The sequence below is a fragment of the Aspergillus lentulus genome, assembly GCF_001445615.1.
Source record: "Aspergillus lentulus DNA, contig: Alt16, strain: IFM 54703, whole genome shotgun sequence".
In the NCBI taxonomy this organism is placed as follows: Eukaryota; Fungi; Ascomycota; class Eurotiomycetes; order Eurotiales; family Aspergillaceae; genus Aspergillus; species Aspergillus lentulus.
In genome coordinates, this window is record NW_028322113.1 from 4,285,760 (window position 1) to 4,304,864 (window position 19,105).

At 52.7% G+C, this 19,105-nt stretch overlaps 6 protein-coding genes across 6 annotated transcripts; 3 read left to right on the top strand and 3 right to left on the bottom strand.

Moving 5' to 3' along the window:
• Positions 1–395: 395 nt before the first annotated feature.
• ALT_8849 (alpha/beta hydrolase) lies at positions 396–1,421 on the bottom strand (the record flags this gene model as incomplete). The annotated part of the gene is made up of 1 exon (XM_033558625.2): positions 396–1,421. One exon carries the CDS (start codon positions 1,419–1,421, stop codon positions 396–398), a length of 1,026 nt encoding a protein of 341 aa, XP_033414516.2.
• Positions 1,422–2,762: 1,341 nt separating this feature from the next.
• erdS (aspartyl-tRNA synthetase, cytoplasmic) lies at positions 2,763–5,609 on the top strand (the record flags this gene model as incomplete). Its single annotated transcript, XM_033558626.2, has 1 exon — positions 2,763–5,609. The coding sequence occupies one exon, from the start codon at positions 2,763–2,765 to the stop codon at positions 5,607–5,609; it is 2,847 nt and encodes a 948-aa protein (XP_033414517.2).
• Positions 5,610–6,081: 472 nt separating this feature from the next.
• On the bottom strand, positions 6,082–6,889 carry ALT_8851 (uncharacterized protein; the record flags this gene model as incomplete). Its single annotated transcript, XM_033558627.2, has 2 exons — positions 6,082–6,558; positions 6,605–6,889. The coding sequence occupies 2 exons, from the start codon at positions 6,887–6,889 to the stop codon at positions 6,082–6,084; spliced, it is 762 nt and encodes a 253-aa protein (XP_033414518.2).
• A 975-nt stretch (positions 6,890–7,864) lies between these two features.
• Positions 7,865–9,649, top strand: ALT_8852 (tubulin alpha chain; the record flags this gene model as incomplete). The annotated part of the gene is made up of 5 exons (XM_089600485.1): positions 7,865–8,014; positions 8,131–8,157; positions 8,249–8,324; positions 8,389–9,343; positions 9,427–9,649. 5 exons carry the CDS (start codon positions 7,865–7,867, stop codon positions 9,647–9,649), a joined length of 1,431 nt encoding a protein of 476 aa, XP_089455378.1.
• Positions 9,650–10,641: 992 nt separating this feature from the next.
• Positions 10,642–14,849, top strand: ALT_8853 (EF hand domain protein; the record flags this gene model as incomplete). The annotated part of the gene is made up of 6 exons (XM_089600486.1): positions 10,642–10,654; positions 10,787–10,944; positions 11,013–11,136; positions 11,213–11,302; positions 11,463–14,758; positions 14,820–14,849. The coding sequence occupies 6 exons, from the start codon at positions 10,642–10,644 to the stop codon at positions 14,847–14,849; spliced, it is 3,711 nt and encodes a 1,236-aa protein (XP_089455379.1).
• A 419-nt stretch (positions 14,850–15,268) lies between these two features.
• ALT_8854 (putative MFS sugar transporter) lies at positions 15,269–16,899 on the bottom strand (the record flags this gene model as incomplete). The annotated part of the gene is made up of 3 exons (XM_033558630.2): positions 15,269–16,412; positions 16,463–16,765; positions 16,826–16,899. The coding sequence occupies 3 exons, from the start codon at positions 16,897–16,899 to the stop codon at positions 15,269–15,271; spliced, it is 1,521 nt and encodes a 506-aa protein (XP_033414521.2).
• Between the last annotated feature and the right edge of the window lie 2,206 nt (positions 16,900–19,105).

Sequence of the window (19,105 nt, forward strand, 5' to 3'; positions counted from 1 at the left end):
ACCATGGAAATGGACATGAATATTAGAGTTGCTGGGGAAGAAGATTCTGGTTGGTGGATTGGAGTGCCGATGTTGGGATCTACAAAGCACGGTACTTGGAGACTGTTTACCTTCCTGGTTTTAATTGCTAGATACTACCTTAATTGATAAGAGTCGCATGTTGTCATTCATGGATAGCCATTTGTTAGTATTGTTGTTAGAGGATAGTTTACATCTATAACGCCTGGAAATCGATAAGTTGGAGACCGTGTCAGGAGCAGGGTATTTCCCCTCCAATGGCTCCGTATAATGATGGACAAACGCTCGAGTAAGTAACTTTAAGGACAAGGGAGTGGCGTGGACAGGAAAGAAAGAAGTAATAGCACATGAAGATGCTGATTCTGTATCGAGCAGATCTATCGGTTAAAGATCGCTTTCATGTCCGCGCAGGCATCGCGATAGAGAACATTGACCTTGCCTTGATCCCGGAAGGGATTCGGCGACTTGTCCCAGGCATGTCGGGCTTTTTCAATCATCATGGCCCGAACATGTTTGCCGGAATCTTTCAGTCGCCGCATAAACAGCTGGCCCTCGTTCATCAGCATGTCCCATTCGCAAATGTACAGAAAGATATCGTGGGGCAGAGCGTCGCTCAGGATCTCGTCTGTCGCTCGGACCGGTGATGCGTACGGCGAGCGACGGTGTTCATGGTTGGGCAGGTAGGCATTATCGAATAGATCGGTCAGGAACTTCGGAAGCGTCTGGTCTGGCATGATGCTCGCGGCGCGGCGGAAGGCACGCGACTCCTCAAAGTCCAGGATCGGATACCAGCAGAAGAGAGCGACGATGCTAATATCGCCCGATGTGTCAAGCAGCTGCTGCGACGAATTCGCCCGATCGAGCGGAGGATCATGCTGCTCCTTGGCCATCAGGCTTCGCAGCCGTAGAGGCACAGTGACGGCTAGATTGCCGCCCGCCGAGAAGCCACTCAGAGCAATTCGGGTCACATCCAACCCCAGTTCGGCGGCATGGGCGGCCAGATATTGGAGTGCTTCCACACCGTCATCTACAGCAGCGGGGAACGGATGCTCTGGACTTCGACGGTACCCGACACTGACTACCACTGCTCCGACGTCCTCCAGGATGCATTGAGCCCAGCGGGAGTCGTCGGTGGGACATCCCAGTGTGAAACCGCCTCCGTGAAAGTTGAGCACTACGGGTAGTCGGCGGCCCTCTCTCCGATTCTTCTGGTAGTCAGGTGGACAGTAGAAATGCAGACGGATCTGCGAGTTGCCGGAACGAACGGATCGGACGAAGGCTGGACGGGGAGGACGGGGAGCCGGCAAGTCGTGAAAGAACATTCCTATTCGCATCAGGAACCGCCAAAAGACGGCCTGGATGTAGAGCCACCATCGAGGAGGGGCATAAGAGGCCATGGACATTGATCTAGTACAACGATGATCGCCACGAGTCTAGATGCATACGCGGGAAGCGGTAGGTCCGGCAGGGACTGGCCCTGAGAGAGCGATTACCTAAGTCAGTACCCTGAAGGTCCGAAACCTAATAATAAACGGAGGAGAAATTTGAATGTTTTGAAATCGGAATATGGATGGAGAGAACCGAGGGATCCTGGGAGTTGGGAATGGAGGAAGAAGTCGGGTATGTGGTTCAGAGTGAACAAAAGACGCCAGCCAAGAAATCCAGAGTGTCAGATGATGAGGAGAGTAAAGTACCATACAGACTCCATTTATTTTAGTATGTGAAAAGTGAAAGAAATGGGCTTGCACAAGATTCATTTCTTGAGGTATGGATGATATCAGCGAATGCCTAGTTTGCTTCCTAGTGTGTCTTAAAAATAGTGTCAATTAATTGTTGAGATTTCTATGCTTCCTCGGACCTCGCGAGCTCTCTGATGCCGATGAACGGAGTAGTTCTACTAGATAGTAACAGTACGACGGATGTACTTCTAGCGGGCAACCCTGAAGTTCGGTGGAAGGGTCGGTTATATCCGTAGCAAGTACCCTCAATTGCATTAAAAAACCTAGCTACCTGGCAATTGAGTGGTATGATCTCTATCAAGTAAATAGTAAATGATAATAAGATAGTATTCTGATTATGGCAAGATAAAATACAATAATACAGCAGTATGGGTTGATGGCAAAATGTCTGCCCCTCCATTAAGGCTGACACACTGCGTCACATTTCCTGCGGGCGATGACATCACCACCAGCGCTTTTCTGGTCGGCTTCTCGGTCGTCTTCTTGTTCTGGGATCTTCGTTTCTTGGTTGCGCTCTTGATCAATTGCTTAGTGAGAAAGCTTCGAAATTACCTAACGTCCCCGAATCCAGGGGGATATTCACAGAAATACTTGTCTACTACCTCTCTAGACACTCCTCCTTAAGATTTCATCAAGACTGTCGATCGCTCTTCGTCAGGGAGTCATCATCATATTCTTCTTCCGTTCCATGCATCTAAGCAGCTAATACATAAGGTATTAATCCTCCTGGAACCTAGGTAGTCACTTCTGTGGCTGATTTACTTTCCCCTCGTGTCCCTTTCCATTCCGATTGCTTCCTAGAGCTAACCTTACTAAGGGTCTAAGGCTTACTCTTATATTCCTACTCTCCCGTCGTACTTTTTTTTTTTTTTGGTACGGTTTTCCTTCTGATCCTTCGTATTCTTTTCATTTTATAAACCAAATAACTGGTCTCGGATGATTTTTTGGCCACCTACCTGACTGTACACCTCCATTGACAACCTAGGTGGTCTCTCATCCGTCACCATGTCCATCAAACGTGCTTTGTCTAAAATCAAGCCCAAGGCCGATGACGAGTCGGGCAAAACAAACCTATCTCATGGGACCTCCTCGCCACGCCGCAGCATCTTCAGTAGCTTCTTGCGCGATCGCGATTATGTTTCTTCCTCTGACGATGTCTCCGACGATTCTGGCACAGGTTCTCTGAGCAAAAACCAGCAGAAGCGCTTGGCTCGCGAACAGCGTCGAAAGGACCGTAGTCGACTCAGCGAGGAACAACAATCGGATGACTCCGAGCGGCGCCGCAAGGAAGAGATCGCACAGGCGGCTCGCGAAGAGACAGCCGAAATGAAGGCTCGCTATGGAGAGCTGCCCATGCTTCAGTCCACTAGTCGTCCGCGAGAAACTCGGATTCGTCTGGAGGATATCTCTTCGAGCAGTGTCGGCCAGGAGGTCTACTTCACAGCCCGCCTACACATTATACGCCGGATGAGCTCGAAGCTAGTCTTCCTCATCTTCCGTCAACGGCTCACTACCTTCCAAGGTGTCCTGCACGAGAAACCTGGGGCCAAGTCCATTGCGATGATTCAGTGGGCTGAACATTTACGCCTGGGTTCCATCGTCCGCGTGCGCGGCATTGTCCAAGCGCCCCAGGTGCCAGTGCTGGGCTGCACTATTCATGACGTCGAGCTTGATGTCGAACAGATTCACCTGGTCGTCCACCGCGAAGAACCGGTTCCCTTTAGCGTCTACGAGGCCGAAATTCGCACCGCAGAGGAAGACAGGGTAGAAGGCCGCCGCAGTCACTTACCGGACCGTACACGGCTTAACAACCGTATCTTGGACTTGCGCACTCCGACGTCGCAATCCATCTTCCGCCTTCAGTCTGCGCTCTGCAATATCTTCCGATCCTCCCTTGACGAGCAAGGGTTCATAGAGATCCACACCCCCAAGCTGCAAGGCAGTGCCACCGAGTCCGGTGCCAGTGTCTTCCAAGTCAACTATTTCGGTCGCGATGCTTTCCTGGCCCAGAGTCCCCAGCTCGCCAAGCAGATGGCTATCGCAGCCGACTTTGAGCGAGTATACGAGATCGGCGCTGTGTTTCGGGCCGAGAACTCCAACACCCACCGCCATCTGACAGAGTACACGGGTCTCGATATCGAGATGGCGATCGAGGAGCATTATCACGAGATGTTGGACGTTTTGGATGCAGTGATCAAGAACATGCTGAAGGGTGTCTATGGCCGCTACCGCCGCGAGATCGAGATTGTCAAGCATCAATTCCCCTCGGAAGACGTTGTGTGGCTGGAAGAGACACCCATCATTCGATTCTCGGATGGTATCAAGATGCTCAACGAGTCCGGATGGCGTGATGAGGATGGCAATCCACTGCCTGAAGACGATGACCTGCATACCCGAGACGAGATACGGTTGGGTGAGCTTGTCAAGGAGAAATTTGGGACCGATTACTACATCCTTGACAAGTTTCCGGTCGCAGCTCGTCCGTTCTATACAATGCCCGATCCCGAAGACCCGCGCTTCACCAACTCCTTTGATATCTTCATTCGAGGCCAGGAAATCGTCTCTGGCGGGCAGCGTATCCATGACCCGCGTATGCTGGAGGAGAACATGCGCCGCTCGGGCATCAATCCTGACTTGATGGAGGATTACATGGAGGGTTTCCGCTGGGGTGCTCCTCCGCACGCTGGAGCCGGTGTTGGTCTGGAGCGGTTGCTGATGCTTCTTCTCAAATTGGGCAACATTCGTCTCGCGTCGCTCTTCCATCGGGACCCCAGGAGTTTCCCGCCTAAGCCCCCGGCTTTACTGCTTCGTCATCCGGAATCGTCCACTATTGAGCCACCCTGGCAGCGGGAGGGGCGCGGATCACTTGCGAAGGACCAAAGCGAGTTGCAGCCATTGGAGCACCTGATCGCCAACTACGGAGATGCCACGTCCACCTCATGGGGTGACGAGCGTTTCAAGATTTGGCGAGACATGGCCACCGGCGCCGCAGTCTCATACGTCCCTAGCAGTAACAACTATGCGGTGATTCCCGGCAACCCTCTATGTGATCCCTCGCAGTACAACCGTGTCATCACGCAGTTCCTGCAGTGGATGCGACGTGAGACCAAGTACAAGCCTATCTGGCTACTTTGCTCTCCAGAAGTCGAGACTATTCTGGGTGAGAAGCTCGGATGGCGCAGCTTGTCCTGCATTGCTGAGGAGCGTGTGGACCCGTCTCGTAACCAGGCCGCGTCCGATGGCGAGATGGCACGGAAGATCAGGCGCGCGGAGAACGAGGGTATCAAGATCGTTGAGATGAAGTACGGCGAGATGGTCCCCGACGACGCCCGGGAGAAGATTGATGCACGGATCCAGGATTGGCTGGCGAACCGTAAGGGCACTCAGGTGCATCTGTCTGAGATCCATCCTTGGCGTGATTCGGAGCACCGCTGGTACTTCTACGCTGTGGACAAGTCCGGCACCATCTGTGCCTTTGTCGCCTTGGCTATGCTGTCTCCTCATTTCGGCATGCAGGTCAAGTATAGCTTCGACTTTCCAGGCTCCCCCAACGGGGTCATTGAGTACATCGTGACTCATGCCATCCAAACAGCTGCCAGGGCCGGCACCAAGTCACTTACTTTCGGAGCCGGTGCAACTACCACCCTGACGCCCGGTCATAACTTGCACGGAGCCAAGATCAAGATGCTCCAGCACACGTATGAGACTCTGGCCAAGCAGTTCCATCTCGTGCGCAAGAGTGAATTCAGGGCCAAGCTGGGGGCTCATGAAGAACCTCTCTACATCGCATACCCACCGCATGGACTGGGTTCGAGAGGTATTCGGGCTGTTCTGCACTTCTTTGAAGACTAGAGTGGCGGATGTACCAAGCCGGACTCGTCGATCAAGCTCATGCCCAAAATAATCACGAGGAATGTTGTGACACGATTTGTGGATACGATGGATGCACTTACGACATATTTCCAGCAGTAGACTTTTGGTTCGAGGCGAGACATTTCTGAAATGATCTAGAACCATGCATGTGCCTAATAATTTTCATGATGCTTCAGGACCCATTTTTGTTGATGCCCTTTATTCCCCCTGATGTCTGTGATTTATCTGTTTCTACATGTTTTGCTCTGTCCAGTCATACTTGTTTCATAATACAATCTACGACTGCAAAGTCATCAACTCCAACTCGTAATTAAACGTGATGTACCAAGGGGGTAGCTGTACAGTTGAGTACATCAAGATTATCTTCCTTGGGCCTAGCATAAGAAATACACAGTAGGACATTATACAAAAATCATAACCTGAGCCATGCAGATCAACTAACAGCCCCTTTCTACCGCTTCTTCTTTTCATCTCCGTCAACAGTCGTACTCTCACCAACCTCCCGCTCTACCATTCCCCCCAAAGCCCCCATCATCCACCCCGCAAGCAAGACAGCCACCGTCGCCACAACACACACATACCCCGCCGTCGGCAGCAGAGACCGCGGGAAGACATTCCACAGGAACGGATCGAGGATCACATCCGCCAGCACAGGGGGGACATTCTCCATCAGCGCCCTGTCAAGCGAGAAGTAATCCGCTGCAGCGCGAATTCGCAGGAACAGCACCGAGTCGGAGGTTGGTGCCGGATCCCTGGACGAGGGCGGCGGCTGGTGTTTGCCGTTGCGGACGAGGGGGTTTGAAGCTGAGGTTGAGGAGTCGAGCGCTGCAAGGCGGGCTGAGGAGTAGAGGCTGATTGCGGCGAGAAGGGATGGGTTTTCCATTGTGCTGGAGAGGGTGAATGTGTCCAGGATGAAGGATGTGGGTTGCTTAATAGTGTTAGCTTTTGCATGAAAATGGAGGGAGAGGGCGTACAGTTGCCAGATAGCATATCCGGACTTCGTAGCGTTGGCCTGGCGTCAGGTTTTCGAGGAAGAACCATGAGTCTGTTCCTGGGGAGTCTGGGGTAGGGAATGAGGCGTTGAGGAAGGTTCGTAGGGTTGGATATGAGGGGGAGAGTCGCTCGAGGCCCAGGTCATCCAGGGTGGAATCTGCTGAGGGGATGGGTGATGGTTGTGGGGCGACGAAGATGGTCTTCTCGACGTTTGCAACGACGAGGGGGATGAGAGAGAGAATAACAAGGGGGTTAAGGTTCTTCATGCTGAGTGTGCTATTGTCCACTCGGATGTATTGGTGGTTGTGAAAGTGGTTTATATGGCCATGTTGGGCTTGAAATGAGATAGAGTAGATCTGATGAAATGTTAGCATATGGTGTCTGGATCAATGTAAACACCTCTAGGATAAAATTGGAAGAGCACAGTATAGCATAGAGCCAACGATGCCATAGCTTGAATACGTTCTATATCATATGCAGAGCTATTCAAGGCGCGGGTTCCAGTGCCAGTTATGCAACTCCCCGCAGCAATTGGTAACACCGCATCAATGAATTGGTTGATACTATAGCAACTCTATCAAACTGCCAAAGGAGATGGACTACATACCTTCTATCGAAGCGATTTTTGATGAAAGGTATCGAGTTGAAGCTGTTGGTTGCATATCAATCTCAATACATATGAATGCCGTCACAGTCTCACGTGACTCTTATCATGGCTGAATAAGCATTGTTGATCATTGTCACGGGACTGCGACCGAGACTCGGGCATCTGGCGGTCACGGGCCTCAATTAGCCAATCACAGGCGGCGGACTCCAACGCGACCCAGCCGACGGATCAACAACGAACAAGAACGCCAGCTTGGGGGTGACAGCGCATTACCTATTGAAGCCCATCCCAAAAGAGTGTCCACAACAAATTGAACAACAGGTGTGGTCGGTCTGCCTTCGTCTGAATTGATCATTCTTAGACCTCGACTTTCTCCCCTCCTTCCAACTTCTCCAGATTTCTTCAATTACCTCTCGAACCTCAGGGTTAGTATTCCCCCTTTCTCCCCTCTCTTCAATGTTGTGTGCTGCCCTGCCCACCACATTTTATGTTTTGTGGTGTCCGTTTACTTACCCCTGAAACACCCATACAGCAGATCGTCTTGGGTTTTTTTCATCCTTCATTCCTCCCTCCTCCACCCACCTTTCTTAATTTATCCTTTGTGAACGGAATTTAGTCAATCGAATTCGACAAAATGAGAGAAGTCATCAGTTTGAACGGTTTGTCTCCCTTCTATCCTCTTCGTTTGACGTGTTGTTTGTTTTCTGCGGTTCGTGTTACTAATGTTTTCTCCCTCGATACAGTCGGTCAGGCTGGTTGCCAGATCGCCAACTCTTGCTGGGAGGTATGCATTGACCATCAGTTCACCGAGTGATATTGCACATAAGGGAATGGAGGATGAAACATACGTGGATGACTGGACATTGGAGGGTCAGGCTGACTTTGGTTGTTTAATTATAGCTCTACTGCTTGGAGCACGGCATTCAGGTACGTGGAACAACATCCCTGATTTCATCACAACTGGATGTTATCTCTTCATATCGACGCGTAGATCGACTGACATTTTGCTGTTTTCCAGCCCGATGGTTATTTGACCGAGGAGCGCAAGAAGGCTGACCCCGACCACGGATTCAGCACTTTCTTCTCCGAAACTGGTACGCTAGCTGTCTACTCCCTCTCGCCTACTTACGACCTTGATGATCTGACAATGTTGTAAAGGCCAGGGCAAATATGTTCCCCGTACCATCTACTGTGATCTCGAGCCCAATGTGGTCGATGAGGTCCGCACCGGCACCTACCGTAGCCTTTTCCACCCCGAGAATATGATCACCGGCAAGGAGGACGCCTCTAACAACTATGCTCGTGGTCACTACACCGTTGGAAAGGAGATGATCGACCAGGTTCTCGACAAGGTCCGCCGGGTCGCCGACAACTGCGCTGGTCTCCAGGGTTTCCTGGTCTTCCACTCCTTCGGTGGTGGTACCGGTTCCGGTTTCGGGGCTCTGCTGATGGAGCGTCTCTCTGTGGACTATGGCAAGAAGTCGAAGCTGGAATTCTGCGTCTACCCTGCTCCCCAGAACGCCACCTCCGTTGTTGAGCCCTACAACTCCATCCTGACCACTCACACTACCCTGGAGCACTCCGACTGCAGCTTCATGGTCGACAACGAGGCCATCTACGACATTTGCCGCCGCAACCTCGGCATTGAGCGCCCCAGCTACGAGAACCTGAACCGCCTGATCGCTCAAGTCGTTTCTTCCATCACCGCCTCTCTGCGTTTCGATGGCTCCCTCAACGTCGATCTGAACGAGTTCCAGACCAACCTGGTCCCCTACCCCCGTATTCACTTCCCTCTGGTCGCCTACGCTCCCGTCGTCTCTGCTGCCAAGGCTTCCCACGAGGCCAACTCTGTCAACGAGATCACCTCTGCTTGCTTTGAGCCCAACAACCAGATGGTCAAGTGTGACCCCCGCAACGGAAAGTACATGGCCACCTGCCTGCTCTACCGTGGTGATGTTGTGCCCAAGGAGACCCACGCCGCTGTTGCTACCCTCAAGACCAAGCGCACCATCCAGTTCGTTGACTGGTGCCCTACTGGTTTCAAGATTGGTATCTGCTACCAGCCTCCTCAGCAGGTTCCCGGTGGTGACCTTGCCAAGCTCGACCGTGCTGTGTATGTTTCCTTTCCTGTTTTCGTTTTCTTCCAAAGAAAGGCCCGCAAAGAAATAATGAAGAGTAAACTAACGGAGAATATAGCTGCATGCTGTCCAACACCACTGCCATCGCCGAGGCCTGGTCTGCTCTCGACCACAAGTTCGACCTCATGTACTCCAAGCGTGCCTTCGTCCACTGGTACGTTGGTGAGGGTATGGAGGAAGGTGAATTCTCCGAGGCTCGTGAGGACCTGGCTGCCCTCGAGCGTGATTACGAGGAGGTTGCCGCCGACTCGATGGATGAGGAAGTCGAGGCTGAGTACTAGACGGACGTCATCACTCGGCAGGATTCCGAAGAATGGCTGTAGAGTTTGGCCGTCCGATTTGATGCAGAGGCTGCTTCTGGTTGTTTCTGTGCTGTTGTATTGGGGACAGGCGTTTGCCAAGGTGATATACCATGGACCTGTGCGACTCAGGCTGCATGCAAATACATAGGAGAAGAAGATTGGCTTAGCTCACAGACTATGTTTTTCTTTGTCTGATATATTTTTAATATCCCGAAGCAGCGATGAAATTTTACCCGCTCGTTCATATAAACAGCACTTGGAAATACGAGATTTGTAATTATCTTTAATTTAGGGGAAAAAAAAAAGAATCCATTGGAGGTTTGTTAAGAGCGACGATGAAGCAGGTTACAACTACGGAGAGAGGAGCGGGAACGAGAAGCAGACGAGAAGAGAAAACAAGCAGACAACAGTATGCCATGGCAGTAAAATTCTTTTTTTTCTGGAATTATTGATGAAAATGAAGGTATACAAAATAATGGTGGATCCGGAGTGACATAGACAGGGGAGTAAGTAGGTAAGCCTGTTCAGGGACCTCGAGCTATGGTTGGGTTACTCCCCCGGAAGCCGATGGGAAGCTAAGCTAAGGAGAAGGACATCATCCCTCCCTCCCTCACCTCCACTCTACTACTGTACCTTAGTCTCATCTCTCCTCCCAAGACCGAAGCTCCATTTCTTGGTTGCCTGTTGGTCCTCGAGACTAGTATTATTCTCTCATCTTTGCGTACTTTCCTCAGGACCTTTTTCTCTTACTGTAATCGAGCCATCTGTATAATCTCGCTTCCCCCTCAATTCCGTCATTCCGTCTACTCCGTTCCCCCATTCCCCTTACGAATTTGACGATCCATGCTCGTGGCATCATCTTCACTCTAGTCCACGGCATTCCGCTCCACCACCTCATACGCCACAATTCAACAAGTATCTGCGAAATTTGACCGAAGGAAGAGGAGGCGCACTCCTCCTGAGCTACCATCATGGCTGACAGTGGTAAGTGTCCCCACCAGCAATGGTAGACCAGGCTGTGGGTAGGCGAACTCCTCAGGAGAACAACCGAAAACCCCTGTCGAACTGCAATTTCTCCAAGCGCGACGGAACTGACGGAGTGCCTCAATTATCTAGCACAACGCCATCCCAATCTCAATTTGACACCTGAGGAGAAACGGGTGTTCTACCAGCTCTTCCAGGCTGCTGATACCACCAACCTCGGCGTCATCACCGGCGAGGTTGCCGTTCCTTTCTTCGAGAAGACCAAGCTTGCACCGGAGACACTCGGGCTGGTGAGTTGTTTTCCATGGAATGTGTCTTCTCGCGCATGTCTGGCTGACTGGCCACTGACGATGTGTAGATATGGCAGATTGCGGATAAGGAGAACAGGGGGCTCTTGACCCCATCTGGCTTCGGTGTTGTCTTGCGTCTCATTGGTCACGCCCAGGCTGGTCGCGCACCTACAGAGGAACTGGCCCTGCAACGTGAGTGTGTCCCGAGGATCATTTGGCTACGGAAGAAAGAAGGGGAAGTAGCGCTGATGTTGAAATCGTTCTTTAGCTGGGCCGCTACCTAAGTTTGAAGGCGTCGTTGTTGAGCCTACATCTCCCACCTCTCGCTCCGCTGGTGCGACCAGCCCACCACCAGTTGGTGGGCCAATTCGAGTCCCTCCACTCAACCCGGAAGACGTCAATAAATTCACAGCGCTATTTGAGAAGTCTGATGTGTCGAGGAGCGGGGTTATCTCAGGCATGCATCCTGCAAAACGAGGAGATATGTAGCTTTGAGGCTAATATTGCTTGCATTACAGGCGACATCGCCAAGCAGATCTTTGAACGCGCGCGGTTACCGAACGAGATCCTTGGCCGCATTTGGAACCTAGCAGATACGAAGCAACGAGGCGCCCTCGATGCCACAGAATTCATCATCGCTATGCACCTCTTGACCTCCTACAAGTCGGGCGCCATGAGGGGTATCCCTCAGACTTTACCTCCTGGGTTGTATGAGGCGGCAGCTCGAAGGGGCCCGGTGCGAACCTCCGTGGGGGCCCGACCTGCCCTCGACGTTCCTCCAGTGCCTGCCATTCCGCGACAATTCACGGGACCCCAGCGGACTCAAAGCCCTTTGAATAGGTCTCAGTTCGGAACACCGCTTACTGCGCAGTCAACGGGCGGGGATTGGCTTATCATGCCAGCTGAGAAGGCGCAGTTCGATACCATATTTGGGACGATCGATACTGCGAAGTTGGGCGTCATCACTGGTGACCAGGCCGTAGGATTCTTCATGAAAGCTCAATTGCCTGAAGAAGTCCTAGCTCAGATTTGGGATCTCGCGGATATTGACGCAGACGGGCAATTGACGAAGGACGAATTTGCGGTAGCGATGTATCTGGTTCGCTCACAGCGTACAGGAAAGGAACCCTTGCCGCAGACGCTTCCTCCTGCTTTGATTCCTCCTAGTATGCGGCGTCCTACGACGGCGCAGGCAGTGCCGGCCCCAGTCGCAGCTCCTGCCGCGCTGTCGCCTCCTCCAAGTGTCCGGTCTGCTGCGGATGACCTCTTCGGCCTCGATGCATTTTCTGCGCCGGCCGCACCTGCAGCACCGCAAGTACCCCAGTCCACAGGAGGCTCCAACACGCCGTTCCAGACGCCGGGTTCACCCACCTCCAGAGCGTCGCCTGCAACCAACTCGACGACCTTTAAGCCTTTCATTCCGACTTCCTCATTTGGCCAGAGTCTCCAGCCTCAGATAACTGGCGCTTCAGCCGGCGCCCCGCCAACAGTTCGTTCACCACCGCCTCCATCGGATGACCTTCTAGGTGACAACGACCCCGAAGAGTCCAATAAACTCACACAAGAAACGGCCGAGCTGGCAAATCTGTCCAACCAGATTGGCTCGCTCGCCAAGGAGATGCAAAACGTTCAGACGAAGCGCACTTCAGCGGAGCACGAGCTGTCTCAGACATCTCAGCAAAAACGTGACTTTGAGACTCGCTTAGCGCAAGCCAGAGCGATGTATGAACAGGAGGTCAAGAGTTTCAAAGCTCTTGAGGAGCGGCTGAACGCCTCCAAGGCGGAGACCAAGAGGCTGCAACAAGAATTTGCGTTGATCGAGGGCAGCAGGCAAGATTTGCAGACTCAATATAACCAAGTCTCCGCTGCTTTGACCGCCGACCAGCAGGAGAATGCGAGCTTGAAAGAGAAAATTCGCCAAGCTAATGCTGCTGTCGCCCAGCTTAAGCCTGCTCTCGAGAAAGCGCGCTCTGACGCTCGGCAGCAAAAAGGCCTTGTCGCGATCAACAAGAAGCAATTAGCTACAGTGGAAGGTGAACGCGACAAAATCCAGGAGGAGATAGACACGCTCTCGAAGGAACAACCTCAAGGACCCGACGAAAGCGCGGCATCTCCAAGCGCAGCCCCCGCACTCGCCAGCCCGGCGCTGTCCACGGCCAGTCAAAACAACAACCCGTTCTTCAGACGGACTACCACGGCATCCAGCGACGGCCAGGCAGCGCCCCCCCAGGTTTCGAGCGAACAGCAGCGTGCTTTTGACAGCCTCTTTGGCACTGCCTTTGCTCCTCCGACCACTGCTACACCCCCGCCTCCCACTTCATTCCGCGCCGACTCTCGGCAGGCTTCGCTCCACTCTCCAGTTACATCCGGGGTACCGACCCCCTCCGTATCACCGCCACCTTCAATTGGGACCGTGCCTGAACCCCCGCAGTCTCGGCAGTTCACCCCTAACGTTCTTCCCTTGGCCGAGACACAGTCTATGACCTCGTCTACTAAGCCATCTCCGCCAGGTAGCAGATTTGGTGGTCCTGAGTCATCAACTGTAGGGACTCCAGTCCCAGCAGGTGCCACCGAAATCCCCTCTGCGACTCCAGAACACGGGGAAGTACGGTCTCCCTTCGAGGAGTTTGAAGAGTCGAAGCGCTTCCCCGAAGTTCCAGTCGCCCCGGGTGAAGCGGCAACAGCAGATACTTCGACTACCGCCAACGAGAACCAGGCCGCAGCAAAGGACCCCAGCTTCGATGAGCTGTTTGGCGGTCCAGCACATCAAAGGTCACAGTCTCAGAACGCGAATGATTTCGAAGAAGCTTTCGCTGCTATGAAACAGGGTGCTGGAGCAACCAAGCCTAATGGTACAGCTCCCGCCGCGTTCTCCGAGTTCCCGCCGATCCGTGAGCTCGATGATGATGACGATGACGACGACGATGATAGCTCTGATAGCGAGGCACCCTTGGGTTTTGATGACAATTTCACTCCGGCTGTTCCACCCCAAGAACAACAGACGTCTAAGACGGACCCGATTGAGCCATCTCAGTTGGCAGCGTTTCCTGCTCCAGGGTCTGTAACTCCTAGTCAGCCTCCTCCGGCCGAGGCCCAGAAAAGCCCACCAAAATATGATGAGAGCGCAGAGAAGGAAGCGTCTGGCGGTATGCCACCTGAATTTAACGGCCTTTTGCCAAACCGTGAAGATCCCACAGTCGCTCCGGATGCCCCTCATTCAGTAGAAGCAGGCACTGGTGCCCCGATCGTTGGCGGGGAGCCGCAGCGGGATGTCCCTGCGGCTGCACCTACTTCGGCCGGTACCAAGCCCAGTGCACCCGATTTCGAAGCTGCTTTTGCTGGAATGGATCTTGCCCCCGCGAAAGAAGCGGAAGATGATGACGACGACTACTTCGAGCCGTCTGACAATAAAAACACTGCAGATTTCGACTTCTCTTTCGACACGCCCTCACAGCAGAAGATGGCAGTACCCAGTGGCAGCCCTGGGCAGGCCAACCACTCTGATTTCTTCAGCTTTGATCAGCAGGTGAACGCCTCAAGTCATGATACCGCGGTATCACCTGCAGCTTCCAACCCGCAACCGGCAACGCACGACTGGGAGACCCTCTTTGCACCTCTGGACAATGCTCAAGCCTCCACCGGTACCAATGGGGCATCGCAACCGGCAGCGTCTGGGGATGGCAAACCACCCGGATGGGCGCTCCAGACAGACGCTGTGGAAGACGACCAAATCCTTCAACGGCTGACGGGTATGGGGTTTCCCCGCGATGAATCGCTCGCTGCGTTAGAGAAGTTCGATTACAACATTGACAAGGTGAGTACATCGACACTCTCAGGTCGCAAATGAGACTGAATTGACACTTCTTTTACTTCAGGCGGTGGATTTCTTGACCTCCAAGTCTTAATGGCTTTTATTCCTGCACATAGTCCATTTCACTCATTACTCCCTTTTCCTACATTCTCCAGCTTTCCAGAATTTCATTCATCTCCATGCATATCCGATTCTACCCTTGTATATTCCCCGGCGGTGCTCTAGCCATGTCCACTATTTAGTGCACGGAGCCCCGATATAATCTAGAACCTAAAGATGGAGTGGAGTGTACAGGATGGAGGACTCCAGACGAGATGAGAGTGCCCGTACGCCCTAGTCATTAGCCAGTCTAGATTTCTAATTCCATAATTGTCGATTTGAATTAGCCCGTGTCAATCTCCAATACTTCACAGTAGCCTTGCATTTTAGGTTGTACCTCCTCTCGGTATCCATGCGTCGCCTTCTGACCTCCTTCAATACTCTCCTATAGTGTAGGCGAAGAAAAGAGAGTCATCAATCCGACGACCTAGTAATAGGCCTGATGGCCTTTGCAAAATGCGAGCCCAGCGACTTGGACTTGAACGCCTCCTCGATCTCATCAAGCGACTTCCCCTTAGTCTCCGGCATGAAGACGGCGCAAACCAACGCGGTCAGCAGCGTACACCCGCCCAAGAGAAAATACGCGCCGAAACTACTCTTGGACAGGAGGATAGGGGTCGTCAGCGCGACCAGGAAATTAGTGACCCAGTTGCTGCCGTGCGCGAGACCGGTGGCCGAGGCGCGGGTGCGCTGGGGCTGGATCTCCGCGGCGTAGACTTTGATGCCGATGGCCCAGGTGAGGGAGAAGATGACGGCGAAGAGGTAGATGGCGACGATGACGAGCCAGCGGCCGGGACCGGAGGATGGGTGGACGGCGTCGGCGGCGTAGAGGGTGCCGATGAGGAACATGGTTGTGCTGAGGCCGATGCCGCCGGCGATGATGCTGTGTCTGCGGCCCCAGCGGTCGGCCCAGAGGAGGCCTGGGATGGTTACGGCGAAGATGACGAGGGCGGAGACGCCCGAGGCGAAGAAGGTGGCGGTGGAGGAGGCGAGGCCGGCTTGTTCGAAGAGGAGCGGGGCGTAGTAGAGGACGCCGTCGATGCCGGAGAGCTGCTGGAAGCCCATGAGGAAGACGGCGAGGGCGGTGCGGGCGCGGACGTCCCTGGAGAAGATGTCGAGGAGCTTGTGGCTGGCTGGTTTGAGGGGAGGTTGTGGTGGGTTGGGGATTTGTGTGGTAAGGTCCGGGGTTAGAGTGGTTGCTGGGCCGGCGGGGAGGACCTGGATTTGGGTCCTGGCTTGTCGGGTCTGTTCGACTTCCACCTTCTCGCGCTCAGCTTGGCCGACGCCGAGGAGGTCCCATGTTCTGGCGGCTTCCTCGTGGCGACCATGGAGGGTCAGCCAGCGGGGCGACGGGACGAGGAAGAGGAACGAGGCGGCTGAGAAGAGGACGGAGAGACATGCGAGGATGATGTACGGTGTGCGCCATGAGAAGGAAGACTCGAGACGCGAGGTCCCGTAGCAGGTGAAGAAGCCGATCACTAGACCCAGCGTGATGAGCAATTGCGGACCAGTGGCTAATGCGCCTCTGACGCTCGTTGGGGAGATCTCGCAGATGTACCTGTTTCAGTTAGTTTCAATTGCGATGAAATGGTAAGGTGGTTGACATACACGACCAGCGTACCCAGGTACAGACCCTCGCCTATACCCTCAATGCACCTCCCGACAATGAACATGGCAAGTTGGGCCGCTGCACCTTCGATAGCAGCGCCAATACCAAATATCAAAGCCCCGATGCTGATGCCTGTCGGTCTGCCCAGCTTATCTGCCAAGTAGCCTGCGAAGAAGGAGGATAAAGCTGCTGGAATGAGGATGGAGGAGACTATTAGTCCGTGGACGGTTGCAGATTGACTCCCAAACTTCGACACGAAGCTGTCCATGACGGTGACAGGGCCAATGACACCAGTGTCCATCCTGTTTATCTGTCAGTACAATCCTACTGCGGAGCATGGTGTATCATGGTGACGTCCTTACCCAAACAGTAACCCTCCGCAAGAGCAGAGGATACTAGCGAGGACATATCTCGGGGGCCTTTGCATGAGATTCATTGTCTGAAAATAATGAGATGGTGTTGGATGCGCAATGTAGCCAGCAGAGCGCGTCAAAGGCGGAGATATATACCCTCCTGCACACTCATCCAAGCAACGAGGAAGAGATCTAAGTGGAAGTAAGAAAAATTCTTACAGTTGACAAAGTCTCGTCCTCTAGTCCATTGACCTTGGGGCAGCTGACCAGATGGAGACGGCCCACCCTCCACGGGAGTCTACTGGAGCCATGGCATGGATTGGATGGACGATGAGTTGCAGCGCAGCGTTGTGGAGGGCGTATCTAGAGTGAGTCACAGCATCCCACGTATGTGAGTGAGCCGGTCAAAGGCCGAGAACATTATAAAGCAATGCCGAGTCATGTTGATTGGCAGCTTGTCCAAAAGCAAAAGCCCCGGAGTGGTATGGCCCGAGAGACGGGGAGAATGTTGGAGTCGGAGAATACCCATGACATGCCATGTGGGGAAAGACAAAAGTATATCGGGACGACGGCAGATAGAGACTGACGCCGATAGATTCATTCACTGATTGCTGCTCTACATGGCAAACAACTTGCTAACATTCTCTTGTTCCATCTTGCTTTGACTATATTCACTGTAGACTGGCTGTTGTTCATTCACTTCTTGATATCTATTGTGGTCTAAGAGGTACTCTTCGTAGACATATATATCACCTCCCTCCCCCAAGGTCCCTGGAAATCTACGTCCCTCCTCTTCCACTCCTCCCCGGCACCAGCCGAAATCTGGCCTGATTGCATCAGGAGGCTTCAATAAGAATGCGAGACCCTCGTACAACCCGCAGGCCCACAGGGGTAACTAGTATAAAAGTTCATAAGCTCCTTCTACCGTGGATACTACGACTTCAATGAAGAGCTGAGGGACGACTATGCAGGCCAATGGCTATCGACAGGCTACAGAACAAATTGACCAGCCTGTTGCGATCTTCGGCCTTTCAGTCTTGAAGCCCGAAGCAGATCAGAAATCCGCACCAAACCCAAGAATGCAGTGAAAGCCGGCGGAGCTTGCCTTGGGGCATTCGAATAATGCGATCCAGGATACGGTACTTATTTCACAACAGCCAAGCAGAGCTGTGATGCTTTTCACAGAGGCAGTATCTGATTCTAGGATCAGCTATCAAATGGGGATATTCGCATCGGATCAGTTTACAGGTCGCCGTGCCAAAAACTAAGATCCCTCAGTTCAAGTATTCATCGTGGGTATCACTTATGATGGCTCCAGTGGCAATGTCGAAGATACAGTCAACGGTGCTGTGATGGTGCTCAAAGATACTGACCTCCGAGACCTCGATGTCTGGCGACCTGACATATCTGATTGGCAACACCTAACTACTCGTTGGCAACAAATCATATCTCAAATTACTAGAGAGCCCCTAGCATGCGTATGTTATCATGCTGGAGGATCATCGAGCCATTGATACTGCTTACCCAATACACCGAGGAATGTATCTTTGGGATATACTACTATCACAAGAACAATGTCAATCTTCATCACACCCCGTATTTGACGGCAAACCAGTCAATGGGCGCACTGTTATGACAAGTTACCAGACACTGAACTCTCGACATGGGCAGGCCGCAGTGAAGACTTGGTTGATGAACAAGCAGAAGGAGTTTCAAGAACCCATATTATCAGTTCCCGCTGAGTTCCCACATGACGAGGTAAGATCCCACATCTTGAACGATATGTCATGGACTTAGCTAACTCTGATGTCGGTGTCCGATTCTCCAGAACTCGAGGAGCACAAATGTACATGAAACGGCTCATGAGTACTTCTTTCTGTCGTACAATACCAAAGATAATTATGCGGGCGAGGAGGACAAGTTGACCCCCATCAAGTAGCACAACATATCCCGCGGACAGTCCTTCACAATCATATCAGATATGACTGAATACTTGGAGACGGCACATATTGTGCCTTTCACTCATCTTCCAGCGGAGTGTGTTTGTCAATCTCGCAGCCCATACGGATGCTTCCTTCCGCCTTTAGTATTCCTTCACCTTCACTGTGCCGTCGCCAATATACTCCATGCCACGGGTAGGGTGAGAAGATCGACATATGGTGCGACTGGCGCACTTCTAGTAACGGAAGTACTAATATTTTGAAGCTGTTGTGTGTGGCTAAACTCATTAGTGCCCCAGCAGTCGAGGAGCGCAGCATGAACTCAGCCCAGAAGATCCAAGTACAGTGA